Source organism: Mucor velutinosus (genome assembly GCF_035048745.1).
Source record: "Mucor velutinosus strain NIH1002 chromosome Unknown tig00000268, whole genome shotgun sequence".
NCBI lineage: Eukaryota > Fungi > Mucoromycota > Mucoromycetes > Mucorales > Mucoraceae > Mucor > Mucor velutinosus.
In genome coordinates, this window is record NW_027041917.1 from 43,509 (window position 1) to 64,801 (window position 21,293).

The following is a 21,293-nucleotide window of genomic DNA, read 5'->3' on the forward strand; positions in this document are numbered from 1 at the left end:
AAAAAAAAAAAATAAAAAAAACATTTATTATGTTATACACCTTTCTTCCGCTTTTCAAATTTTTACATAGTTTGAATCACCACTGTAAGAAAAATCCCTGAAAAAGCGATAGTAACAACAAACATTGCAACTTTGATCAGCATGTCAAACATTGTGATCGATCAAACCACCATCCAGGCTCTCGTCGAGTCGGTGAAAGCCTTACACTCCCGTCTCGACATTTTCGAACGTGCTCAACAAGCCCAGCAAGCCCTGAACGCTCAGTTCCGAGAAGAAGTAAATGATCTTCACTCCATCATCAACAATCTCGAGAAGCTTATCCGCTCTCCTGCACCCGTAACTGCTCAACCCCCCATCGCCGCTATCCCAATTACACCTGTGGTCCCTGCCGCTCAGGCTCAGGCTCAGGCTCAACAACCCCGCAACAACCCACCCCAGTGGAGCCAAGTCCTCAAACGTCCCTCCGCTGCCTCTAACAAGCGCCGCCGCGAACATGCTCTCCGTACACTCCAACCTCCTCAACCTGCCACTGAAAATTCCAACTACACTGTTCTGCACCTCCATCGTGCTCATCGTATGTCTCACACCGAATATCGTGCTACCCTCGCTGCCATCGGCATCGATAGCAAACGTATTCTAGATGTCACTTTTCCTGCTCGCAACATCTCCACCATCCTGATCCACACTGCATACAAGGCGGATATACTTCAACTCTTAGCCGCCGGTGAACTGACTGAAGTCCCAGACTTTAACCCGCTTGACCATACACATGTAGCCGATCCCCAATTTGCTGACATGCCTGCTCCCCAACTAACCCGTATTGCTGCCGCCCTTCACACTGACCGATGCATCCGTACTGTGCGCTACATCAAGAAACATACTGTCCCAGGCGTCCTCAAATTTTTCATGGCCCAAAACTGGATACCTCTCGTCACTGCTCAAGATCTCTCTGCTGAACTGCTTCCTCGTCCTGCCAAACGTGCTATGGACCCTCATTCTGCCGTTGGTCAATTGCTCCTTGATCCCGTCTACGCCACCAAGTTACGCTCACGCCAGTTGGTTGATCGTCTAGGCAACGTCGTTGAAACCAATGCAATGGAGATTACTGAGGAATTTTACGATGATCCCAACCACTCAGACACCGATGACTCTCTTGAATGAGTGAATCCTCATCACAGCCTTTAAATCAACGTTCTGCATTCCCTGATAATGTTTATATCCCCCCGGTATCTGCTCCTCATTCTTCTAACAAACACACTAACTTGATTATTCGTAGTCTCAACTGCCGTAGCCTTGCTAAACCATCAAACGTCCCCAACAGCCAAGCCTTATGTCGATTCCTACGCCAATCTTATGATCAACAACCACACATCCTTTGCCTTCAAGAAACCCACGCTTCCGATCCCAATACCCAAGCTCGCCTCGACTTACAACTCCAAGCAACATCTTCTATATGGTCATCCCATTGCGGGATAGTAAGTCTTCACCCTAATATTCATATCAATCCCATCTTCGTCTCGGATGATGGTCGAATCCTATATTGTACCATTTCCCACACTACTAACCTATTTCCTCCCCTGAAGATCATGAATATCTATGCACCCGTCACTACTCCAGATAGATATATCTTTTATGATCAGTTACTTCAACGCTCCTTCTTCCAAACTCTCGTCACCAACATGAACACGGCGGAAGGTCTACACAACAATCACCTGTCCAATGTCACCGATGCCCCATCTATAGTCGTTGGTGATTTTAATTACAATTTCCGCCAATACCGTCCACCATCTATTGTCAAACCAGCTAGCATTCAATCACAATGGCTATTTCATTCGATGCTCACCCACTACTATCAGGAAAGTACTCATGAATTAATCCACGAACCTCAAGTACCTACCTTTCGTCGCAACACTACGTTCACTACCATCGATTATATGTTCTTGAATCCTCAACTGATGGACTTCCGTACTGACCAGTTTGTCCACTTTGTCCACTCGGACTGGACTGACCATGCGATGCTGTCTACCCAACTAACTTTTGATAATCCAGATCTCGGTAAAGGTCTGTGGCGAGCCAATCCACAATTAGTCCACAACGAATACTTCTGCCAACGCCTGTTCACAAAGCTTGACGATTTCCACACCCTTCTCGCTTCCAATGCTAATGATCTCACTCCACAAGTCATTTGGGATCAAATCAAGGAATTAACTCGACAGGTAGCCAAATCTTGTAGTCGTCGTCAATCGGAATGGCGTCGCCGTCTACTTCGTCGTCTCCAAAGCAAGCGGAACAAGCTGCTGCGACTCTACAAAACGACTCAAGTACGCAATGATCGCCTTCCCAAGATCGAATCAATGATAGGTAACTTACAACAAGAATTGGCTGATATTCAAGCTTTACGCTCCGGCATCAAATGGCGTGAACACGGGGAGAAATCCGCTGGTTTCCTCAAGCGTCTTACCTCCCAGCGATCCCAACAACGAGCCATCCCCACTCTTCGACACCCCATCTCCTCCTCCGATTGTGCGACTACAAAGGACAAACAGGCAGCTGCGGTAGCCTACTACGAACGGCTCTACACTGCGGATATAGTGGACACCGAAGCGATTCGCTACTTTACTAATCAGATTCCCCATACTGACAAAATTCTAGATTCAGACCACCCGTCATTATGTGCCCCATTTACCCTCGATGAATTAGTCGAAGCCGGTACTCGGGCCCCTAAACAATCTAGTCCTGGCATTGATTCCCTACCATATGCCATAATTCAATTGCTTTTCACCCACCCACTCACCGCTGCCATTGCTCTCCGTGTTTATTCTGATGCCTTGTCAAACGGCGTATTCCCGCAATCGTGGCAAGAAACTTGTCTGGTCTTGCTCCCTAAGAAAGGTGATCTTGCCTTGTTGCAGAACTGGCGTCCCATTAGTCTTATCTGTTGTGATGCCAAAATCTTCACTCGGCTTTTGAATGCTCGACTCATGCTCCACTTTGGCACACGATTGACCACCTCACAATCCGGCTTCATGCCCCATCGCTTTATTGGCGAACCAGCCATGACCCTACATTGCGCTCTGTCCCTCGCCACTGCCACCCATTCTACGTCAATCGCCTTGTTGTTAGATCAAGAAAAGGCATATGACCGTGTCAACTTGGAGTACCTCACCGCTGTACTCACAGCTTTTAACATGCCATCTTCTCTAATCTCATCACTGCTTTCTTTGTTTACTAACACGCAGGTACGGGTCAACATCAACGGATTTCTCTCTGAAGCATTTCCAACCCAACGTGGTATGAGACAGGGTGACCCTATCAGTCCTTTGCTTTTCAATATCATCTTCGACCCCTTCCTCCGTGCCATCAACCAACATCAAAACATACTTGGGTTTGACTTTACACGCATTGCAGCCACTAATCCTCGTTTTTCCTCCCCTCTCGCTGACAATGTTCCTCTCGCAGATCCAGTCAAAGTCCTGGCATATGCCGATGACACACTAGTTTTCCTCAACGATCTTAGTGAATTCCACCAGCTTCAACAGTTGATAAATAAGTATGCCGCCGCGTCCAATGCCTCTCTCAACTATCACAAGACGCAAGCATTGTCTCTCTCTGGTGTACCGCACGAATCCTGGATTCTCGGCCTTCGCGCGTCTGGTATCTCGTCTTGGCATGACCAGAATGCTACCGCTCCCATCATCTATCTCGGATACCCTATCTGTTCATCTACCGCTCAAAAGAACTCATATTTCGATGCTCTTCTCACTCGTCTCCGGGACTTTTGTCGCCTTCATTCGGTACGCAACCTTACCTTTCGAGGACGGGTTACTGTTCTCAATTCACTCTTGTTCTCTAAAGTGTGGCATATTGCACGCTTGTTTCCTTTTTCGGCTAACGATATTCACAAGCTACAACAGCTGGGCGCCTCGTTCGTTAACCAAAATGCCAAACTAACTCGATTCTCTTTCGCTACTCTCTGCCTCCCTCGTTCTCATGGCGGCCTTGGTCTTTTGGATCCTGCTGTGCAGATCAACGCCCTTCAGTGGCGCTGGCTTCATCCACTTTTGCACCCATCCGATCCCACTCCTCCTACCAAGACTTCTCTTCCTTATCTCCGTGTCATCCTCAACTTCTTCCTCGCTACTCCCTCATACCCCACCTACCACTGGTCTCTCCTCTTTCCTGCCTGTAGGCCATCAAGCGCCAGAAAGGTCATCGCTCCTCTCTACAACATTCTTCGCGCCGTAGATACCATTGTTCGTAAGTTTGGTGTCTGTCATGTTTCCTTCAGTACTTGTCTACGCCTGCCATTTTCGACCTTGGTTGAACATAACCTTCCACCCAACCATAGCTTATCGCCTACATTTCGCTCACCAAAGGAAGTGGTAAAACACTACCCCAGAGTGCTTCAACTTACAGGTAATGATGTTTTCATCTTTGATACCACCACTCAAGCTCTTCAACTTCGCACTTCGGTCATCGGCCTACCCCACCAACCCACCAGCTTACGCGCTATCAATTTTCTTCAGGCTCAAAACCTACTGCTCACCAACTTCATTCACTTCAACATGTTGCTCCTTGTCCCTCGTCCAAACATCACACATATCGACCTCTCCACCATCACCAACTATTCCGATAGTATCAGCCTCGTATCCACCCTTCTACTCTCTTTATTGGCAACTTCATTTTCTTTTGAGTCTCATTCATTCCTTTTATCCCTCCCTACTAATCAAGGATTCAAATCCCTCCCCCTTCACACTAACCCTTCCTCTTATTCGTCCCCTTTAGGTGTTGCCAAATGGAAGCAGTTTTGGACTCTCCAGATTCCTTTGAATGCTCGCAATACTTGGTTCCGGATCCTTCATGAAAAAGTTACTACTCGTCAATTATTACATCAACGGCTTCGCGATTCATTTACCCCGTACTGTCCTCACTGTCAGTCTTCGTCATCCACAATCCCCACCATCATCGAAGATACTGAGCACTTCCTCTTTTCCTGTCCTCGAAAATTGGACGTCTGGCGACAAACTCTCTCTCTTTACATCTCACCTCGATTCTCTTACTTTGCGTACGAGGAATACATTGCCATCCTCCACCTTCGCCTCGATATTGACCGCTCATCTCATGAACTTTTTCCTGCATTATCCGTGTTCCAGGTCTTTGCTTGCATCCAACAGGCTATCTGGTCTGCTCATTACCGCCAAGTTTTCCAGCACGTCCCTTTCATCCCGTCTACTGTCATCCACTCCATTCATCGTACTCTCCTCAATTTAGACTCCCAACTTTCCTTCGATACAATTATCTGAGCTTCCCCTTATATCCTCCAGTCTTTATATCCCCTCCCTCTATATTAGGTGACGATTTAAGGACTTTAAATAAAAACAGAAGTGCCTACTTCCTTATAAAAAAAAACATTTATTATGTTATGATATTGAATCAAAATGTTTCTCTCGATTCAAAGTAACTTCCAAGACCACTTTTATGAGACTTTCATATGCAAAATATGGCTATTTTCGCTAATAACCTCATTTTATGTTCTGTCAAATTGCTCAATAATTCCATTCAAAACATCTATTACAGTTAGCACCATTGAAAGCGCCTTGAAAAGTACTCCAAGAATGTATTAGGAAGCATCACAATTTATAGTCGAATCTTGCAAAATAAATCAATCGTGTCGAAAAATACAAAAACTGACCAATCCTGAACATAAAAAAAAACTGAGCCTGAATTAATTTTGGCGCTGCTGGCTAACCTAAATGCCTTTCTGATGATGACAATGATGATTGAGATACTGGCCAAATGGAGACCATGTTTTTGAAAGGACAATTGCTTCGCCCATATATATATATATATATATATTTGCTTTTGTTGAGAGGTTTTTCCATGTGAAGGTGTCTTTTGCATTGATAATCTCTCAAAAAAAGTTGCTAGTATCTTTTACAGGTCCTGTATTTACGCATGGCAAGCTTTATGTCGCCATCTCAAGAGCAAAATCAGCGAATGGAGACCTTCCCCTCTTGACTCTGATATAGCCTTTCTTTTACTATTAATTGATTGTTTAAGATCTACTTGATATGCCAGATTTTTATTATCTCTGATTTGGAATGTCGTCGGCAAGAGCCCACAGGGCGACGCCGTTATCGAACGTTAGTTGATTGATCAGCTATTATGAATAGACACTAGACATGTTGGGGAATGGTGCTGTTAAAATTAAACAACTGGGGCTTAATTTGTTTGATTATAATACAATTCAGGGCATACATATACTCACGCTTTAAAAATGCCACCTGTACGATGTCGTTAGCTCGTCTACTAAGCCTTTCCAGCTTTTCTGTAATCAAATATGCTTAGTGTAATATAAATGTATAGTACCACAGATTTTGCTATTGTGGTTCATTCCTTCTTTCCTGGTTTCAAATACTGAGCGTACAAGACGATTTTCAATGATGATTTTTGAGCCATCTTTAATGAAATAGCCACCTGAGGGCAATCTCATCAGAGAAGAATATAGATGTGACAGAAAATCAAGGACAATATTGATTTGCATTGCATTTTGTAACATGAAGCGCACAAGATGATTTACAAATCAAATTCAAGACTGTTTAAGACGATCATTGTTTAGTAGTCAAACGATTTGTAGTCAAAACTATATCTATATGACAGCAATGAGATTACTGGACACTCTTTTCAGGATTGCCAAGGCTCAAACTACCTGAGATGTCATTGCTATATTTAAAAGCCTCCATAGAGTATAGTAAATATACCTAAAAAAGGTTCAGAAATGGCCGAGTTGGTATCATAAGCACGAGAGAATCAAATCAGATGATACACATATGGGGCAGAGCGTAAATAATTCTTTTATGACGTTAAAGGTATAGAGCAGATACTAGCCTTGTAGTTTATGGCAACAGTATGGAACGTTTCTATTCAATGATGTAATGCGCATAGATTCATCAAATTCAATATACAAGATGATACCATGTTGTATTTGATAGATGATGCTATGTACATTCTGATGAAATTAGTTTAGCTGACTGTAACAATCAAAGACCCAATGATCTACCTTCAAGAAAACGAACGGTGTTTCTTTCTTCTGTCCATGACGTAGAGCATCATAAAGCTTGTTTGCATTTTGGTACCTTTTTTTTTTTCATGTTAATGTGACACCAAGCATGCACATCATATGCAATTTTATAGTTTCTATGAAGCATGATGTAGATGTCGCTCATGCTTTCAGGAATTGCCTTATTCAGGGCATGTTCCTTCATTGACATGGATAGATTTTCTATTAGAAAAAGATCAAATCTCTAAAATTGAGATTTAAAATCTGAAATCTGAAGCGAATATGCTTCACAAGTCGTTGTTGCTTCATCGAAACCTACCCAATAAACCGAATCCAATGCTAAACTTGTCGATCTTTTTTCCAGTAGGTTCCTCTATTTATAGAAACAGAAAATGGACGTTCTTGACAGGTACATGTAATTCACAGCTAAAGAAAATAGAATTTCTGCTGTGGGAAAAATGCGTGATAATGTTGTATAGTAAAAAAAAAATTCTAGGTTTGCAAGTCATTTGAAAAAGGCAGCTTGTTATTTGAACACCTCGTCCAACCTCAAATTTGTAATTGTAGAGATGGGGAGTCAAGTCCGCATTAGGGTTGACCGATAGCATAACACACATGTGCATCAGATGCTTGCATATGCAACCATTCTATTAACCATTTACAATAAGCAAGGTGTACAGCAGTATAAACATAATTTTAATAAATAAGATTGGCATGGGATAAATCAAGATATTAGGTGGAAAGATAGAGTATTAGCATAGTAGTAATAGTAGTAGTAAATTTAAGCATTTTACAAAGTGGGTATATGAAACATTGTAGTCAGATGGCAAAGATCAAGTAGCTTATTGTGAGTGGTTCGACATGGAACGCTTCTTCTTGGACATTGTAGTAAGAAATCGCTTGAGCTTGTTTTTCGATGGCTTGTCTTCTTCGTAACTTGTAGGCGATGATGAACATTCACTGTCAAACGAGCTTAGTGATTGAGTGAGAATAGTATCAACAGTGATGGAACGGTATTGTTGGACAGGAGAACTTGATTCTGACGATGACATTGAGAAAAAGGAAGTTTTTGATGGCGATGATATTGATTGATTGTACATGAATTGAGTAGTGGTTTCAATGTCGAAATGTTCAGTGAATCTTGACATGGTGCAAGGAAGAAGTTTAAATGTGATAATGAAGGGAAATCAAAGAATTCAAGGGGGGGGATATTTATATTCAAAAATGATATTTTGATTCTCCTCTTCTATTGTAGTAAAATGGTTTAAAGGGTAATAGCTCCCAATCCTGCTCAAGCTATCCACTCAGAAAAGAGGTTTATTTTTGGCCATAAAAAAAAAAAAAAAAAAAAAAAAAAAAGATTTTCGCTGGTTTTGTGATACTTTCCATGTCAAGGGTATATTCCAAGTTTGGCGAGAGGCCCGTTTCTTTGAGTGCACTCAGTTCTAGGCCTTAACGTATCTCTATTCGATGGTTTCGTTCCTCTCAACACCTGTAATCAATGGTGGAATGAACAACCAACATTTTACACATGCTTCTCACTCTTAGCTCCACATGCGAGCCAATTGACGTTGCATATTGCTAGTATAGGCTTGCTTTCTTATTTTCTCTCAAGATCTCGTCTATTTGTGCAACAGCTTGCTTTAGCTCACTTTTTTTTTTTTTTTAGGGTCAAATGGTATGATTTGTGAGAGTCTCTGGTATGTCGGTTGCTCAATGCCCATCAGCGGGTGAGTGACCGTCAGAAAATTCTTTTTCAACAAAATGTATAAACATCCATAGCAATTACTTTGATACCCAAGTACAATCACACGTTCATTCCACCAATGCAAACTGCTGCAAAGATCTTTGTCATCTCTGGCCCCTCTGGCTCTGGAAAGTCCACCTTGCTGAAACGTCTTTTCAGCGAATATCCCAGTACATTTGGCTTCAGCATCTCTCGTAAGTGTTGCGCATGTTCATTGTCTATTTGATCGTACACTCAGTTTCACTACACCTATATCGATAAAAGACACTACCCGTAAGCCTCGTCCCGGAGAAGTTGATGGCAAGGACTATCATTTTGTTGAAAAGGATGATATGATCAAGGAAGTTGAGGAAGGCAAATTCATTGAAAGCGCTACCTTTTCAGGAAATATGTATGGTAACGTAGTAAATCAAGGCTGTATTTGTGATTCCCTTACTCAACAAACACAATCTAGGCACTTCTATTAAAGCAGTAGAAGATGTTGTTGCTGACGGCAAGGTCTGCATGCTTGATATTGATATGCAAGGTGTTCAATCTGTCAAAAAGACAGCATTGAATCCCAAGTACATCTTTGTTCAGCCCCCCAGTCTTGAGATTTTGGAGGAACGTCTTCGTGGACGTGGTACTGAGAAGGAGGAAGCTATCTTGGCTCGTTTGGCTGCTTCCAAACAGGAGTTGGAGTATGGTGCTATCCCTGGCTCTTATGACAGTATCATCATCAATGATGATTTGGAGAATGCTTACAACTCTTTGAAAAAGGCCATCTTTGTTTAGATCACATACACCTCAACATTTGAACCATACACACCCTATTCACATCACCCTTTTAGAACACATGCATCATGAATAAACTACATGCTCTTTAATTATTGTGTATTTGAATTGAGCGGCTAATCGTTTCTCTACGATCTGTGAGATCAGATAAGGTGATCAGAGAAGAGAGAGAGAGAGAGAGAGAGAGGGTCCCCGTTACTGAATTGCAAGCGGAGCAAGCCCTCCCAGATCCATCAAAATAAGGAACCTCGTTTTTCTTTATCTATTCCAGTGCTAATTGTGTTACAAGCTAATTTGCAGTGCACATTTTGTATAGCAAATGCTGATAAACAGCCCCAAAAAAGCAAGATAGAGAGAGCAATACAAAGAGAATGTACTGTATCCATGGTCTTGTTGGATCGTATGTTGTTGATTTTATGATCAAAAGCGGAAAACTCTTAGAAAAAGCTTGTTGATAACGTGGAAAGCCTAAAAAAAAAAAAAAGCTTAAACAATGCCCTTAAAAAGAGAATTCTTTCCTTTTATACATCTATCATGGATTTGCATAGCACTAACAATGCTCTCAACTGCACTCCGTGATACTGTTGTGTGAATTCTTCTGTTGATTCACCCAACCAAGGTCCTTCTGATTCGTTCTTGTAGCAGGTCCTTGATCAACCTTGTGTTGTACACATTCTAAGCGACAGGCAAGCATTATACACCGGGTGATTTTTGAGATCAGACCATGTTGGACACAAACAACGGTTCTTGGGCTGCAAATTGCATGTCTAGACCTTTGATTCTGCAACTTGCTAAAGTTATGCTACTAGTCGACACAATTTAGGCTGGGATTTATTCTTTAATTCTGTACAAACAATGCCACATCAAGTTATGAAGAGCTATTTTTAGAGCGTTGGTTATAAATATGAAATATAGCTTGGTGGAGAATTCATTATAATTAAGCGAGTTGAAAAACAACACCAGAAGTCTATTGACTGAAGGGTATCAAAGACCAATTGCGATCATTTTCTAGTCTACATGAAAGGTTAGATTGCAGGAATTAAGTTTCGAGCTACCATGTAGAGCACTGAGAGTGATTTCTGTTGCAGATTGCTGAGATGTATCAACACTGATATCGGAATCAAGATCCAAAATTAAAAAATGCACACAACCGCAATTAAACTAATCGGCCAAACAGAAAAATAGCATTCCAAGCACTACCGACACTGCCTAGTGCCCATGAAATCCTATAGCTTTATTGATCAACCAAGTATCAAATCTAATTAGGCTGCTGATCCATATCATTTTCGTTGTACGATCCAGTCATCATCATGTCTAAAACAATATGCTAAGTTGCTGCCATGTACATACACTATACCAATATCAGTGCTTACCATAATTCCTACTCCCAATGAGGCTCTCCCAAGCAGATTGTGGCTTTGGCCGCGGCTGTGAAGTGGATCCCATCATATTTCCATAGCCATTTGTCAGCTGAACAGGTGTAAGATTTATGCTGGATGTGGTGGTGGTAGCGGTTGACGTGTTGGTAGCTGGAGTAGTCCTTGAACTCTCCAACTGCATACCCAAATAACTGGATAGGTCATCATACGTCAAAGAGCGCCTATCCATAGGCTGAGGTACATGTTGCAATGCCGGTGGTTGAGCATACATGCTGGATTGGATGTGTGGTGACGACCCTGTGTGTGGCGGCAGCACGGGCGGGGTGAATTGAGATGATGCGCTTGTATTTACAGAGGATGATTGTGGCTGTTGCTGTGGAGACTCTTCCAATGTTGGTAGATTCCCATTGATCTCCTTCAGTCCTTGCTTCTTTCGCCACTCGTTTGTATACCTTCTCAAGTTGTAATCAATGGTCAAAAACCAATACTTTTTAAAGAACTCCTCGGGCAATTGCCAGTTGCCAGCCACCGCTGGATCACCACCATGAAATACGGATCCACTCAACAAACAGCGGAAGCAGTCGTCCAAATCAAACTGATCTCGGTACAAGATCATTCTATCGCGCATATGGGGTGTCGGTATAAGGTCAATTCTGGGATCGTGAGGAATCGTCAGTTGCAATAAGGTAGGCTGAATGGCGAATGGAATGGATTGCATGCGGACACAGGCAGATTGTAGTCTCAAACGAAGACGCAGCGTCTGAATGGCTGCTAGATTGGATGTGATGGGTTCAGAGGGTGCTGCCACAATACTAGGACGCGGTAATTCCCGGCTGTTCTCTGCACTAAACTTGTTTTTGCTGGCATTGTCTGATCTGTCTGTCATGGCAGAGGACGACATGGGCGATAGCGGTGGAAGATTATTAAATTCGTCAGACGTGTGTGCAGAATTGGGTGATCCATACATATTGCTAGCGCCATAAGGGTGTTGTGGTTGGATGCTGGGTGCTCCATTTCCGTTACTCTGCTGATGATACCAGCTATTGGAATGCTGCTGTTGATGAGGAGAGCCGTTGCCATGCTTATTGGGCACTTTATGCACGCCATCCTGCGTGATGATCAACGATCCAGAGGGGAATTGATGAGGAAAAGGCTGTTGCTGTTGTTGCTGCTGCTGTTGTGGTAGTGGCTGTTGTGGTAGTGGCTGTTGTGGTAGTGGCTGTTGTGATTGCAAGTGCAAATTGGATAATTCGGGTGATTCGTTCATGAGTTTTTGTGATATTTGAAGCTTGTTTCTGGAATTAACATTCAAGTAGGAGCTGATGGATTCTGGTATGGACTGCGCCAACACAGACAAGGTTTCATCATTGACATGCGGACAATGCTGTGGTATCACTAGATTGTGTTGAAGACACACCAACTGAAGCGACAAAACAATGCCCTTCAAATACCAATTCTCTGCTTTCAGAATCTCATTTTCACTTGACATTTTCTCGTTTTCCTGCAGTAGTCTATCACGATGGTCTTTGATACCCTTGATGTTGGATTCGAGGTCTTTCATGTGTCGTTCTTTTCTCTCTCTGAATGCTCTCTGTGCTGCTCTGTTCTGCGCTTTTCGCAGGGCTGGCGATGCTGGATTGGGCTTTCTGCCTGGCTTCTTCCGGATCTTGACGGGTGGCTCTTGCTGCTGTTGTTGATGTGGGGGTGGCTGCTGCTGTGCTTGCTGCTCTTCTATATTGTTCATTGTAGGCAATGTCTCGGACGAATGATGCATGCCCTCATAATGGCTATACCCATTCTCTTCCTCCAAATCAGATAGATCCATTGCTTCTGAATAGGACGATGTGCCAATGACGCTTCCTGCCATTTTAGTGATTCAAGCTTTTGTAATGTGTATGAATTGGTACAAGAGAAAAGAGAAAAAGGAATAGGAAAAAAATCACGCTCCAGTTAATTGGCTTTTAATTCATCGTCAAACAGTGCAAATCTCTGATCAATGGAAAGGCTGAATAAATTACCCAGGTCTCACTGCAGTAATAGAGCATACACTCTTTTGCTGCATCCTTATAGCTCTGATTTGGAGCAGAATAGCTGTTGTGTGTCCTGGTAAGCTCAAGGAGATCAAGATGTTTAATTTAAAAGGTGCTTTCTTTATTCAACCCCAATTTCACTTAATTTGGAAGGGCAAAGCATGTTGTGCTAGCTTATTAATTAAATATATACGTTTGTTGAAGGCTCACTCTGCCCAAAGAAAGGGTGCATTTCATCGCAGTCAGCAAAGAAATAGGGTCTCTTGAGGATAACCGCTCGATTCAGTCCTGTCAAAGATATGATCCATGCAATACACATTGGCTTAATTTCTTTTGTCGACATGCCAAAGAAAACGACACTGGAATGGCCTTTGCCTTCAATAGTCTTCAGTCCATGATTCAACCTGGCAATTTCATAAAATTGCTGAAGCTGTTTAATTTTGCCTCTAAACACAAAATGGTATTGACAGTCTAGGTCGAGACGATAGACAAGTTGATCCTATTGCCATGGTTTGCCAGAGATGGGTCCAGAATTCAGTAGCCTGAAGTAATTCATCCTACCAATGCCTTTCAGTATTTGCTGAGCGTTGTGGTAGCTAACGATGTCAGTATTTGAGAATGTCTTGTTGACCCACATGATTCCATCTAATGCCAAATGTTCAACATTGCCTAGGCTTTGTGAGTCTTCCGCCGTCTTGACTGAAGCGCTGCGATACTTGAAGAAAGCCTCTGATAAGTCAAGGTCCCTCAGTTTCTATCTGATAAGATTTCCTTTCAGTTTGTAATCATATGTGTCTCTGTCGTGTATTAGCTAATTCTTGACTTCATTGCTGCTTGGATTATCTTGGAGCTGGTAGAAGATGGCATTGATTTCCGGCTTTGGCATCCAAAGCCACACGAGGAGTCTTGGAAAATGATAGCATGTGTTTTACCCTGTCTCATTCCTGTGAGGTTGAGGTTTTTGGAACTCCAATAGTTTATTAGAACCTGGTATTGTCGCCTAACAGTATGAGTATTCACCATCCAAACAGTAGCTTGTACCACTCTAGAAATACAATGGCATCGTTTGTTAACTCTGAGAGCCGTTCATGTATGAAATGAACCTGGGTAGATACCTTTCTCTTCTATTGCAACTAATCTACAGATAATAGAGATAAAGAAGGGGCATTGTGTGATTCAACTTTTATATCCGATACGTTGTATGGTATGATGATGTCTAAGTGCATCCACTCTCTTGTAAGCTGACGATAGTGTCTTTCTATACATTACAAAGCACGATGCTCTTTGATCATACATTTTACAAAAGGAAGCTCAATGGTCTGACCTGGACATAGACGGCGCAAGTAGTAATTCTGGATATGAATATATACTACTACACGTTGATTCCCAACATATCATCATCAAAGTTGTGTAACTGATTTGTAGAAAATTTTCTTCCAATGGGTCTCAAATATACAACATGGCCAAGACTTTCAGAAATACCAGAAAAAGGCTTTCTTTTACCATCAACGGCGATTGCAAATCTAGGTAGCGTGTATTTGTAAAATTTGTCATGTATTACTAAACTCATGTGAATTGCTCCCCCCCCCTCCTCCTTTGATTTGGATTTAAGATCCGTGTTTGCTAATCAAGTAGCCTGGTGTACATTTCATTTAATATACAAAAAGACCCATTTTGTTGTCGTGATACAAACATGTGTTGCTCTTACTGTTTTTGTTACTAGATACCTTGTTTTCAAGACGTACACTCCATCCCGAGAAAATGGGATTTCTCGCTGATCTTGAATAAAATTCAGGCACCAGTTTCCAGGTGCAAAATGGACGTCATGTATAAGCTGGAAAAGGACATACAACAGCTTAAGATAAAACAAGCTGCTCATGATAAAGAGTCTCCTCAGCAGCAGATAAACAAAAGCGACGATGAATGACAGAGGTCATTAATTGCTGTTGTACAGACGTAACTCAAATGATAAAGGAAAAAATTCACTTTTGGAGCTCCATTTAAAGACATCAAGAAGGATCGAGGCACAACATTACATGATTACAGGTAATATCCAATTGAATATTAAACAAGAAATTTTAGTTTAATTTGGTTCTTTTTCCTTTCTCTTTCTTCTCCTTCATCTCCTTGCTTGCATTGATTCATTAGACACCATGGCAAATTCACAAGATGTGTCGACATCAAACCCCTTGCTGAATCCCATCAACACATCCACCACATTCTCCCTCTCATCCTACTGGCCATCGCTAGCCAGGAAATCAGGAACAGCCTCATACATCATTGCACCATTCAAAGCATCATCCTCCACATTGACTGCAAATACAGCAACATCACCACTATCGCCCTCATTACAACAGAAAGGAGCTGCATTCAACAGCGTGAAAAGATGGCGATGGTGGAACCTTGTGGGCATCTTCATCTTTCTACTAATTGCGACTGAGATGGTAATGATCTTTAACAGCTACAAATTACTGCACCAGGAGCTGTCTCCCATCCGCATAGGTAAGACAAAAAAAAAGCGTGGAAACCTGTAATTTCCCGGGATCTGTTGAAACTCATGTCTATTTGTAGTCAAGCGACAATATCCATTCAAAGCATACACCCATTTAGATACAAATGTCGAGAGCCAAATAGAGAAGGGGACTCAAGTGTACCATGTCACCAAGGAATTTGGCCCAGCTACACTGACATCCCTAGGCAGAACTGTCACCGCACTCGCAGCAGCACAACAGGCGTCCAATTTGACAGAAGTCGCCATCGTGATGCCATTTTATACATTCATGAGAAAGCTCATTACGGACAAGGAAATTGACATGACAATCGATATTCGAGGAAAGAGGCCCGGTCAAGTCATGTCTGTGGAGTTTAGGGTGTGGAAAATGATGCATGCCTTCAATCCGCCAGTACAAAAGCCAAGCAAATACGAATGGCAGATGATTAACAATGTCAACACCTCTGTCCTTATCACGCCTCAACGCCCCGCCGCGCCTACTGATGTTGTACCTGTGTATATGATTGGCCATGCCAACAGAAAACCGTTCAACCAAGCTTTCAAATGTCGTACAGTCCATGATATCAACACGGAAAACGAATTACCCAATGAATGGAGAGACCAATACTTTGCAAAGGCCGCTGCTGCCTTTCTGGCTCATAAAGCAACTGCTGCTGATGAAGAGTCCATTTTCGCGCCTATTCGTATCGTACCCAGAGTGGATATCGTCCATGTGCACGGTGCCTCCAATGCCTATGTCACTAAATTTTTGCAAGACAAGAAAGACGCGGATGATTTGGGGCCAAGACCCCCTGCTATTGTCTATACGATGCATGATCACCAAGACGAGATTCAGTACCAAAACTCGTTTAGAAGCGTAAGAAAATTCTTGGAACACATGTCTGAGAGAGAGGCGCTTCGCAAATACGTGTACGGTGGTAAAATGTTCATGTCAAAGCTAGCCATTGATCGTGCGGATGCTGTCACTTTTACGAGTCGCCCCATGGCTGCTGATATTGTCGAGGGTCGCCGTGATTTCCATCTGAAAGAGCTCATCATGGACAGTCTATTGCGCAAGGTGGAAGGTGCTCGCTTCTACGGTATCAGCAATGCGATTGACTATTACAGCTCAGAGCACCCCTTCATTACGGATAAGCTAGTGAATCGCAACATGGGCTTCCCTCAATATGCGTTCGACATGATCAAAGACCAGCCCTTGATCCATTCCAAAGATCCCTTGCACGCCTTGGCGCTTGATATCCCCGAGAACCCCACTTACTGGACGCTTTCTGAAAACCCCAACGATTTCACATTTGTATTGAAGGATCGCTCCAAGAGATACCTGATCAAGAGAGATTTGTTCACCGAGGAAGACATGAAGCGACCTGTTGTGCTGTTTCGAGGTGGATTGGAAAATAACAAGGGACTGGACATATTTGAAAAGGCTGCTGAATATTTCGTTAAACACAACATGCGATTTGTGATTATGGGAAACAGGAAGGATTATCCATTCGACAAATTGGAAGCACTGCAGCGAATGTATCCCAACCATGTTTCGTTGATCACCACAGGCAAAGAGCAGCGTCAATTGGGCATCTTTTGTCGAGCAGCTGCTGATTTCGTATTTGCACCCAACCCCAACGACAGCTTGGGCTTGGAAACAGTAGAGGGCATGGTGTTTGGCTCAGCTGTCATTACGACAGGTGCTGGTAGTTTGCATGAATCCATCATTGATCGTCCTGCTGGTAGAGCTGGAAAACGCAAGGTGAATGTTGCTCTTTTGGACCCTAACGTATTGACAGAGAAAGGGTCTGTAGTCACTAGCTATGAATACTTTAACGGCTACGTCTATGACCACGATGACCACGCATCATTGGAGATGGCTATACAAGATGCTGCCGTTGATTTCCAAAAAATCAAAAGCATCAAGGCACTTCGTGAAGAATTCATACTGAGAATGATTCGTAGTGCATTGAATTTGGGTTGGGACCGAGGACACTTTCAAGGACCTGTCCACGAATACAACCGAGTGTATGAATTGGCTCTGGAGGATCGCTTAATTCCAGAAATGAAGAGACATGAAGTCGAACAAGAGAGTGAGCTGGTGTCAAGACTTCAAGATATGGATGTCGAAATTGATGATTCCTGGGAGTAACCTCCTTATTTAAATTTTATTAATTTATATTTATATACACACAAATTATACACAAACATACAATTGTAGCATATTTCATTAAAAAACGTCGTCGCCAAATAGATTCAAAAGCGCTAATTATGTGCATGAGAAAGGCGTAATTATTATCATCATCATCATTTTTTTTTTTTTTTTTTTTTTTTTTTTTTTTTTTTTTTTACCTGGCAGCTGCCGCCGCCAAAATCAGTTGAATCCCCGCTCAAATTTCTGTCCTGATTTGCTCATGTTGGTCCTTTTTGGACCCACTTCGACCGATTCTGCCAGATTCGACTATGTAAGTTGTCATGATAATCTTATACTTCCTTAAGTTCTTCTGCAGGACTCTATCAATACATACATGAAAGCATCAAATGCACTACTAGATTATAGGAAAACTATAGCCATTTCGCTCTCTGGACACCCACAACCAGATTGGCGCGAGTTTCTTGCTACACACCAAATCCACCAAATGCATGACCGCACCTCTCCTGATCCAGTAACATATCTTGGCTATCCCATATGCTCCAGTTTATCCCAACGCAACCTCGCTTTCCAGCAACTCTACAACAATATCCAACAATGCATCCATATTCACTCCCAACGGAACCTCTCCATTCGTGGAAGTGCAACCGTTCTCAACACACTCATTTTTTCGAAACTCTGGCATGTCGTGCGCAACTTTATTTTTACCAAAGCTCAATTACTCTCCTTACGCAGCCTTGGGTCCTCCTTCATTAACTTTCGTATCTTCCCCAAACTATCCTTTAGAACCCTTCAACAGCCTCGCCATCATGGCGGCCTCCAAGTTTTAGATCCCATTGTCCAACAACAAGCTCTCCAACGGCGCTGGATTTGCCCCCTCATTTTAGCCACCTGTCATTCACCACTATTACCGACATACACCACCCCAAACATTCCACTCTTTCAGTACACCTTGCAATGGTATTTCCACTCTACCGCTTTCTCTGATTACTTTTACTACTTACTCTTTGCTGCTGCTCGACAAACCATCTGGTTCCAACATCGACCCAGCCCACACCAAGCTTTCCTTAACATACTTACCAATGTCATTACCACCATGGATCGAATACCTCGCTCCTTCACAACCTGTCACTTAGATTTTCATACAGGTTTATCATTACCTTTCCTTGAAATTATCTTACATACCCTCCCTTCTACTCACCCCCATTTCTCTTCTTTCTCAGCTCCAGATCAACTGTTTGACCGACATCACGCCGTCCAGAAACTGCTCGCAATAGATGTGTTTACCTTTGACTTCGGCTTACAAGTGATCCGTCTTAGAAACTGGACCTTCCTTGAGTTTTGCCATTATCCAAGAATATCTCATCGAGTTGCCCGTTGGATTGAGGAAGGCCAAATCTACCTCCAACCATTCTTTCTCGCTCTCTGCCGTCAGGCCCCTCGCCATTCATTTACCAGTGCCTCCTTTGGTGCCAACCCCCACAACATCCGCCCACTCATTCGCCGTCTAATCAAACCTATAACACCACTACCTTCAACAGTGCCACTCAACAGTATTCAATACTACAAACACTTGGTTTCCACTGACATGCCCACCATCAACACTTCACCTCTTTCTCCCTCCCAATGGCGCCTCTTTTGGAAACTACCTATTCTCCTTCAATCCCGAACTGTATGGTATAGACTTATCCATCGAAAAATTCCCTCCAAATCGATCCTCCACCACTTCATCCCCACAACTCACCCTTCACCTTCGTGTCCTCTCTGTTTGACCCAGAGCCCGGAGGATATCCAACATTTCTTCTTTACTTGTCCTCTCAAACTCGCTGTATGGCGGTTCCTTGCCACTACATACCTATCCCACACACCGATGACTGACGACGTCCTTCTCCCATTCCTCCACGGCATTCAAACTCTATCCATAGCTGAACCCACTCGCTCTGCCTCCTTACCTTTTCCAGAGCTTACCTTTTCCAGAGCTTACCGTTTACCAAGTTTTCGCTACCAGTCCACTCTGTATATGGCAAGCCCACTGGCGCTCCATCTTCGACCATGTTCCTTTTGTCACTCTCAACGTTAACATATCTATTGCCCGTTCTCTGTCTCGCTTGGAATCGGAATTACAGTTTGATTTGTAAGTATGTACCCCCAACGTATTTTATGGTCGTATTCCACTTCCTTGCTTCCCTTCTTCATTTCCTTGCCTTTAAAAATATATCCAGTCTTCTTCTTCCCTCATCATGACATTTAGAGGACTTTAAATAAAAAATGGAGTACAACTCCCCCTACAAAAAAAATACTTTCCAATGCATTTCTGGAGTGCTTTTCAAGGCGCATCGAATGATGGTGCTTATGGCAGATGTTTATAATAAACGCATCGAGCAATATCAAAAAATATGAAATGAGGTTTCTAGCAAAAATGTCAAAAACTTACATATAAAAGATACACAAACGACGTTTCAAGGGTTGCTTTGGATCGATAGCAACATTTTGATGTAATACATACCATAGTAAAAGTCATCATCTTCAAGGTAAAAAAAAATGCGATTGTTTGATTTTCGATGAAAACCATGAGGGATACCTCATGCTTTTTGGTCCCCAAAAAGTTGAGCAAGGGTGGCAGGAAGTTAGTGCTAGATGAAAGCAATGGTTTGATACTATTCTGACGGCCTAAAACGGCCTTTAATACAAGAAATCACGGCTCAAATGCATCTAAAATACGCTGTGTTTTGCGCACAATCGAGTAATAAAGGGTAATGCGTGTATCAGATCGTTGAAGGCCACTTCCATCCAAAGTAAAATGGAGTCAAGCGAGCCATGTAATCATTGTCTGACATATCAATATGCTCGCCGTCTCCATCCGTCCATGGTAACCGGGATTTTGTTGAAATGAAATATATGACAACGAAATATACAAAGATACAGCCATTTAGCCAGGTCATCCTTGGCTGTAGCATCATTCAGCGTACCAGAACAAGCCCAGCCAACATAGACGCAAAGACTCATGTTTGACATGAGGCAAAACTACAGCGTGCATAGTCCCCAACACCTACACATGCGAGCTTAGGCTTTGATGCACTTATATCTGCATGACAAGATAATCTGCCTCCTTCGGATCCAAAGAGCTTATCAAAAGCAGCTAATACATCCAATCCGAATTATTGATTTCCATAGCAGTAAACTTATACCCTTTGCATCTCATATCGACATTTATAATTTCCTGGGCAAATACAAGATTTTATTGATATAAAATAAGCAATGTTTAATGTGTACTCATATCAGGCACACGCATTTAATGTGTATTGTATAGTTTTTCATTTTATTTATTGTAAAAAATAATGGTCTCTCTTGGTTGCTTTTACAAAAAGCTTACAGGTTGAACCACGAGAAGGTGGAGACCAATCTCAACCCAAAAAGTGAAAGTAGGCATGGGGGAAGGGAAACACATGACAACACAGAAGACTTATTACAGAAGACTTATTACAGAAGACTTATTACAGAAGACTTACTACAGAAAACTTATTACAGAAGACTTACTACAGAAGACTTATTCCAGAAGACTTACTAGAGAAACCCTCACACCAAAGACACGAAACTCTCAAAAGACAAAGTACCAAAGACTTGAAAACCTCAGAGTGCGCCCTTAAAAATCCCCCA

General features: G+C 42.5%; 7 protein-coding genes across 7 annotated transcripts; 5 read left to right on the top strand and 2 right to left on the bottom strand.

The window, feature by feature from the left end:
• Positions 1 to 141: 141 nt before the first annotated feature.
• CEG1 (Dcp1p-Dcp2p decapping enzyme complex alpha subunit) lies at positions 142 to 1,161 on the top strand (the record flags this gene model as incomplete). Its single annotated transcript, XM_064823141.1, has 1 exon — positions 142 to 1,161. One exon carries the CDS (start codon positions 142 to 144, stop codon positions 1,159 to 1,161), a length of 1,020 nt encoding a protein of 339 aa, XP_064678453.1.
• A 425-nt stretch (positions 1,162 to 1,586) lies between these two features.
• Positions 1,587 to 5,303, top strand: MAP2 (Methionine aminopeptidase 2; the record flags this gene model as incomplete). Its single annotated transcript, XM_064823142.1, has 1 exon — positions 1,587 to 5,303. One exon carries the CDS (start codon positions 1,587 to 1,589, stop codon positions 5,301 to 5,303), a length of 3,717 nt encoding a protein of 1,238 aa, XP_064678454.1.
• A 2,599-nt stretch (positions 5,304 to 7,902) lies between these two features.
• On the bottom strand, positions 7,903 to 8,208 carry HEM15 (ferrochelatase hem15; the record flags this gene model as incomplete). Its single annotated transcript, XM_064823143.1, has 1 exon — positions 7,903 to 8,208. The coding sequence occupies one exon, from the start codon at positions 8,206 to 8,208 to the stop codon at positions 7,903 to 7,905; it is 306 nt and encodes a 101-aa protein (XP_064678455.1).
• Positions 8,209 to 8,886: 678 nt separating this feature from the next.
• Positions 8,887 to 9,581, top strand: ATC70_003789 (uncharacterized protein; the record flags this gene model as incomplete). Its single annotated transcript, XM_064823144.1, has 3 exons — positions 8,887 to 9,001; positions 9,072 to 9,203; positions 9,262 to 9,581. The coding sequence occupies 3 exons, from the start codon at positions 8,887 to 8,889 to the stop codon at positions 9,579 to 9,581; spliced, it is 567 nt and encodes a 188-aa protein (XP_064678456.1).
• Positions 9,582 to 10,839: 1,258 nt separating this feature from the next.
• ATC70_003790 (uncharacterized protein) lies at positions 10,840 to 12,827 on the bottom strand (the record flags this gene model as incomplete). Its single annotated transcript, XM_064823145.1, has 2 exons — positions 10,840 to 10,895; positions 10,955 to 12,827. The coding sequence occupies 2 exons, from the start codon at positions 12,825 to 12,827 to the stop codon at positions 10,840 to 10,842; spliced, it is 1,929 nt and encodes a 642-aa protein (XP_064678457.1).
• Positions 12,828 to 15,143: 2,316 nt separating this feature from the next.
• Positions 15,144 to 17,636, top strand: SEC10 (Exocyst complex component 5; the record flags this gene model as incomplete). Its single annotated transcript, XM_064823146.1, has 2 exons — positions 15,144 to 15,492; positions 15,562 to 17,636. The coding sequence occupies 2 exons, from the start codon at positions 15,144 to 15,146 to the stop codon at positions 17,634 to 17,636; spliced, it is 2,424 nt and encodes an 807-aa protein (XP_064678458.1).
• Positions 17,637 to 18,123: 487 nt separating this feature from the next.
• set9_1 (histone lysine methyltransferase Set9) lies at positions 18,124 to 19,716 on the top strand (the record flags this gene model as incomplete). The annotated part of the gene is made up of 1 exon (XM_064823147.1): positions 18,124 to 19,716. One exon carries the CDS (start codon positions 18,124 to 18,126, stop codon positions 19,714 to 19,716), a length of 1,593 nt encoding a protein of 530 aa, XP_064678459.1.
• Between the last annotated feature and the right edge of the window lie 1,577 nt (positions 19,717 to 21,293).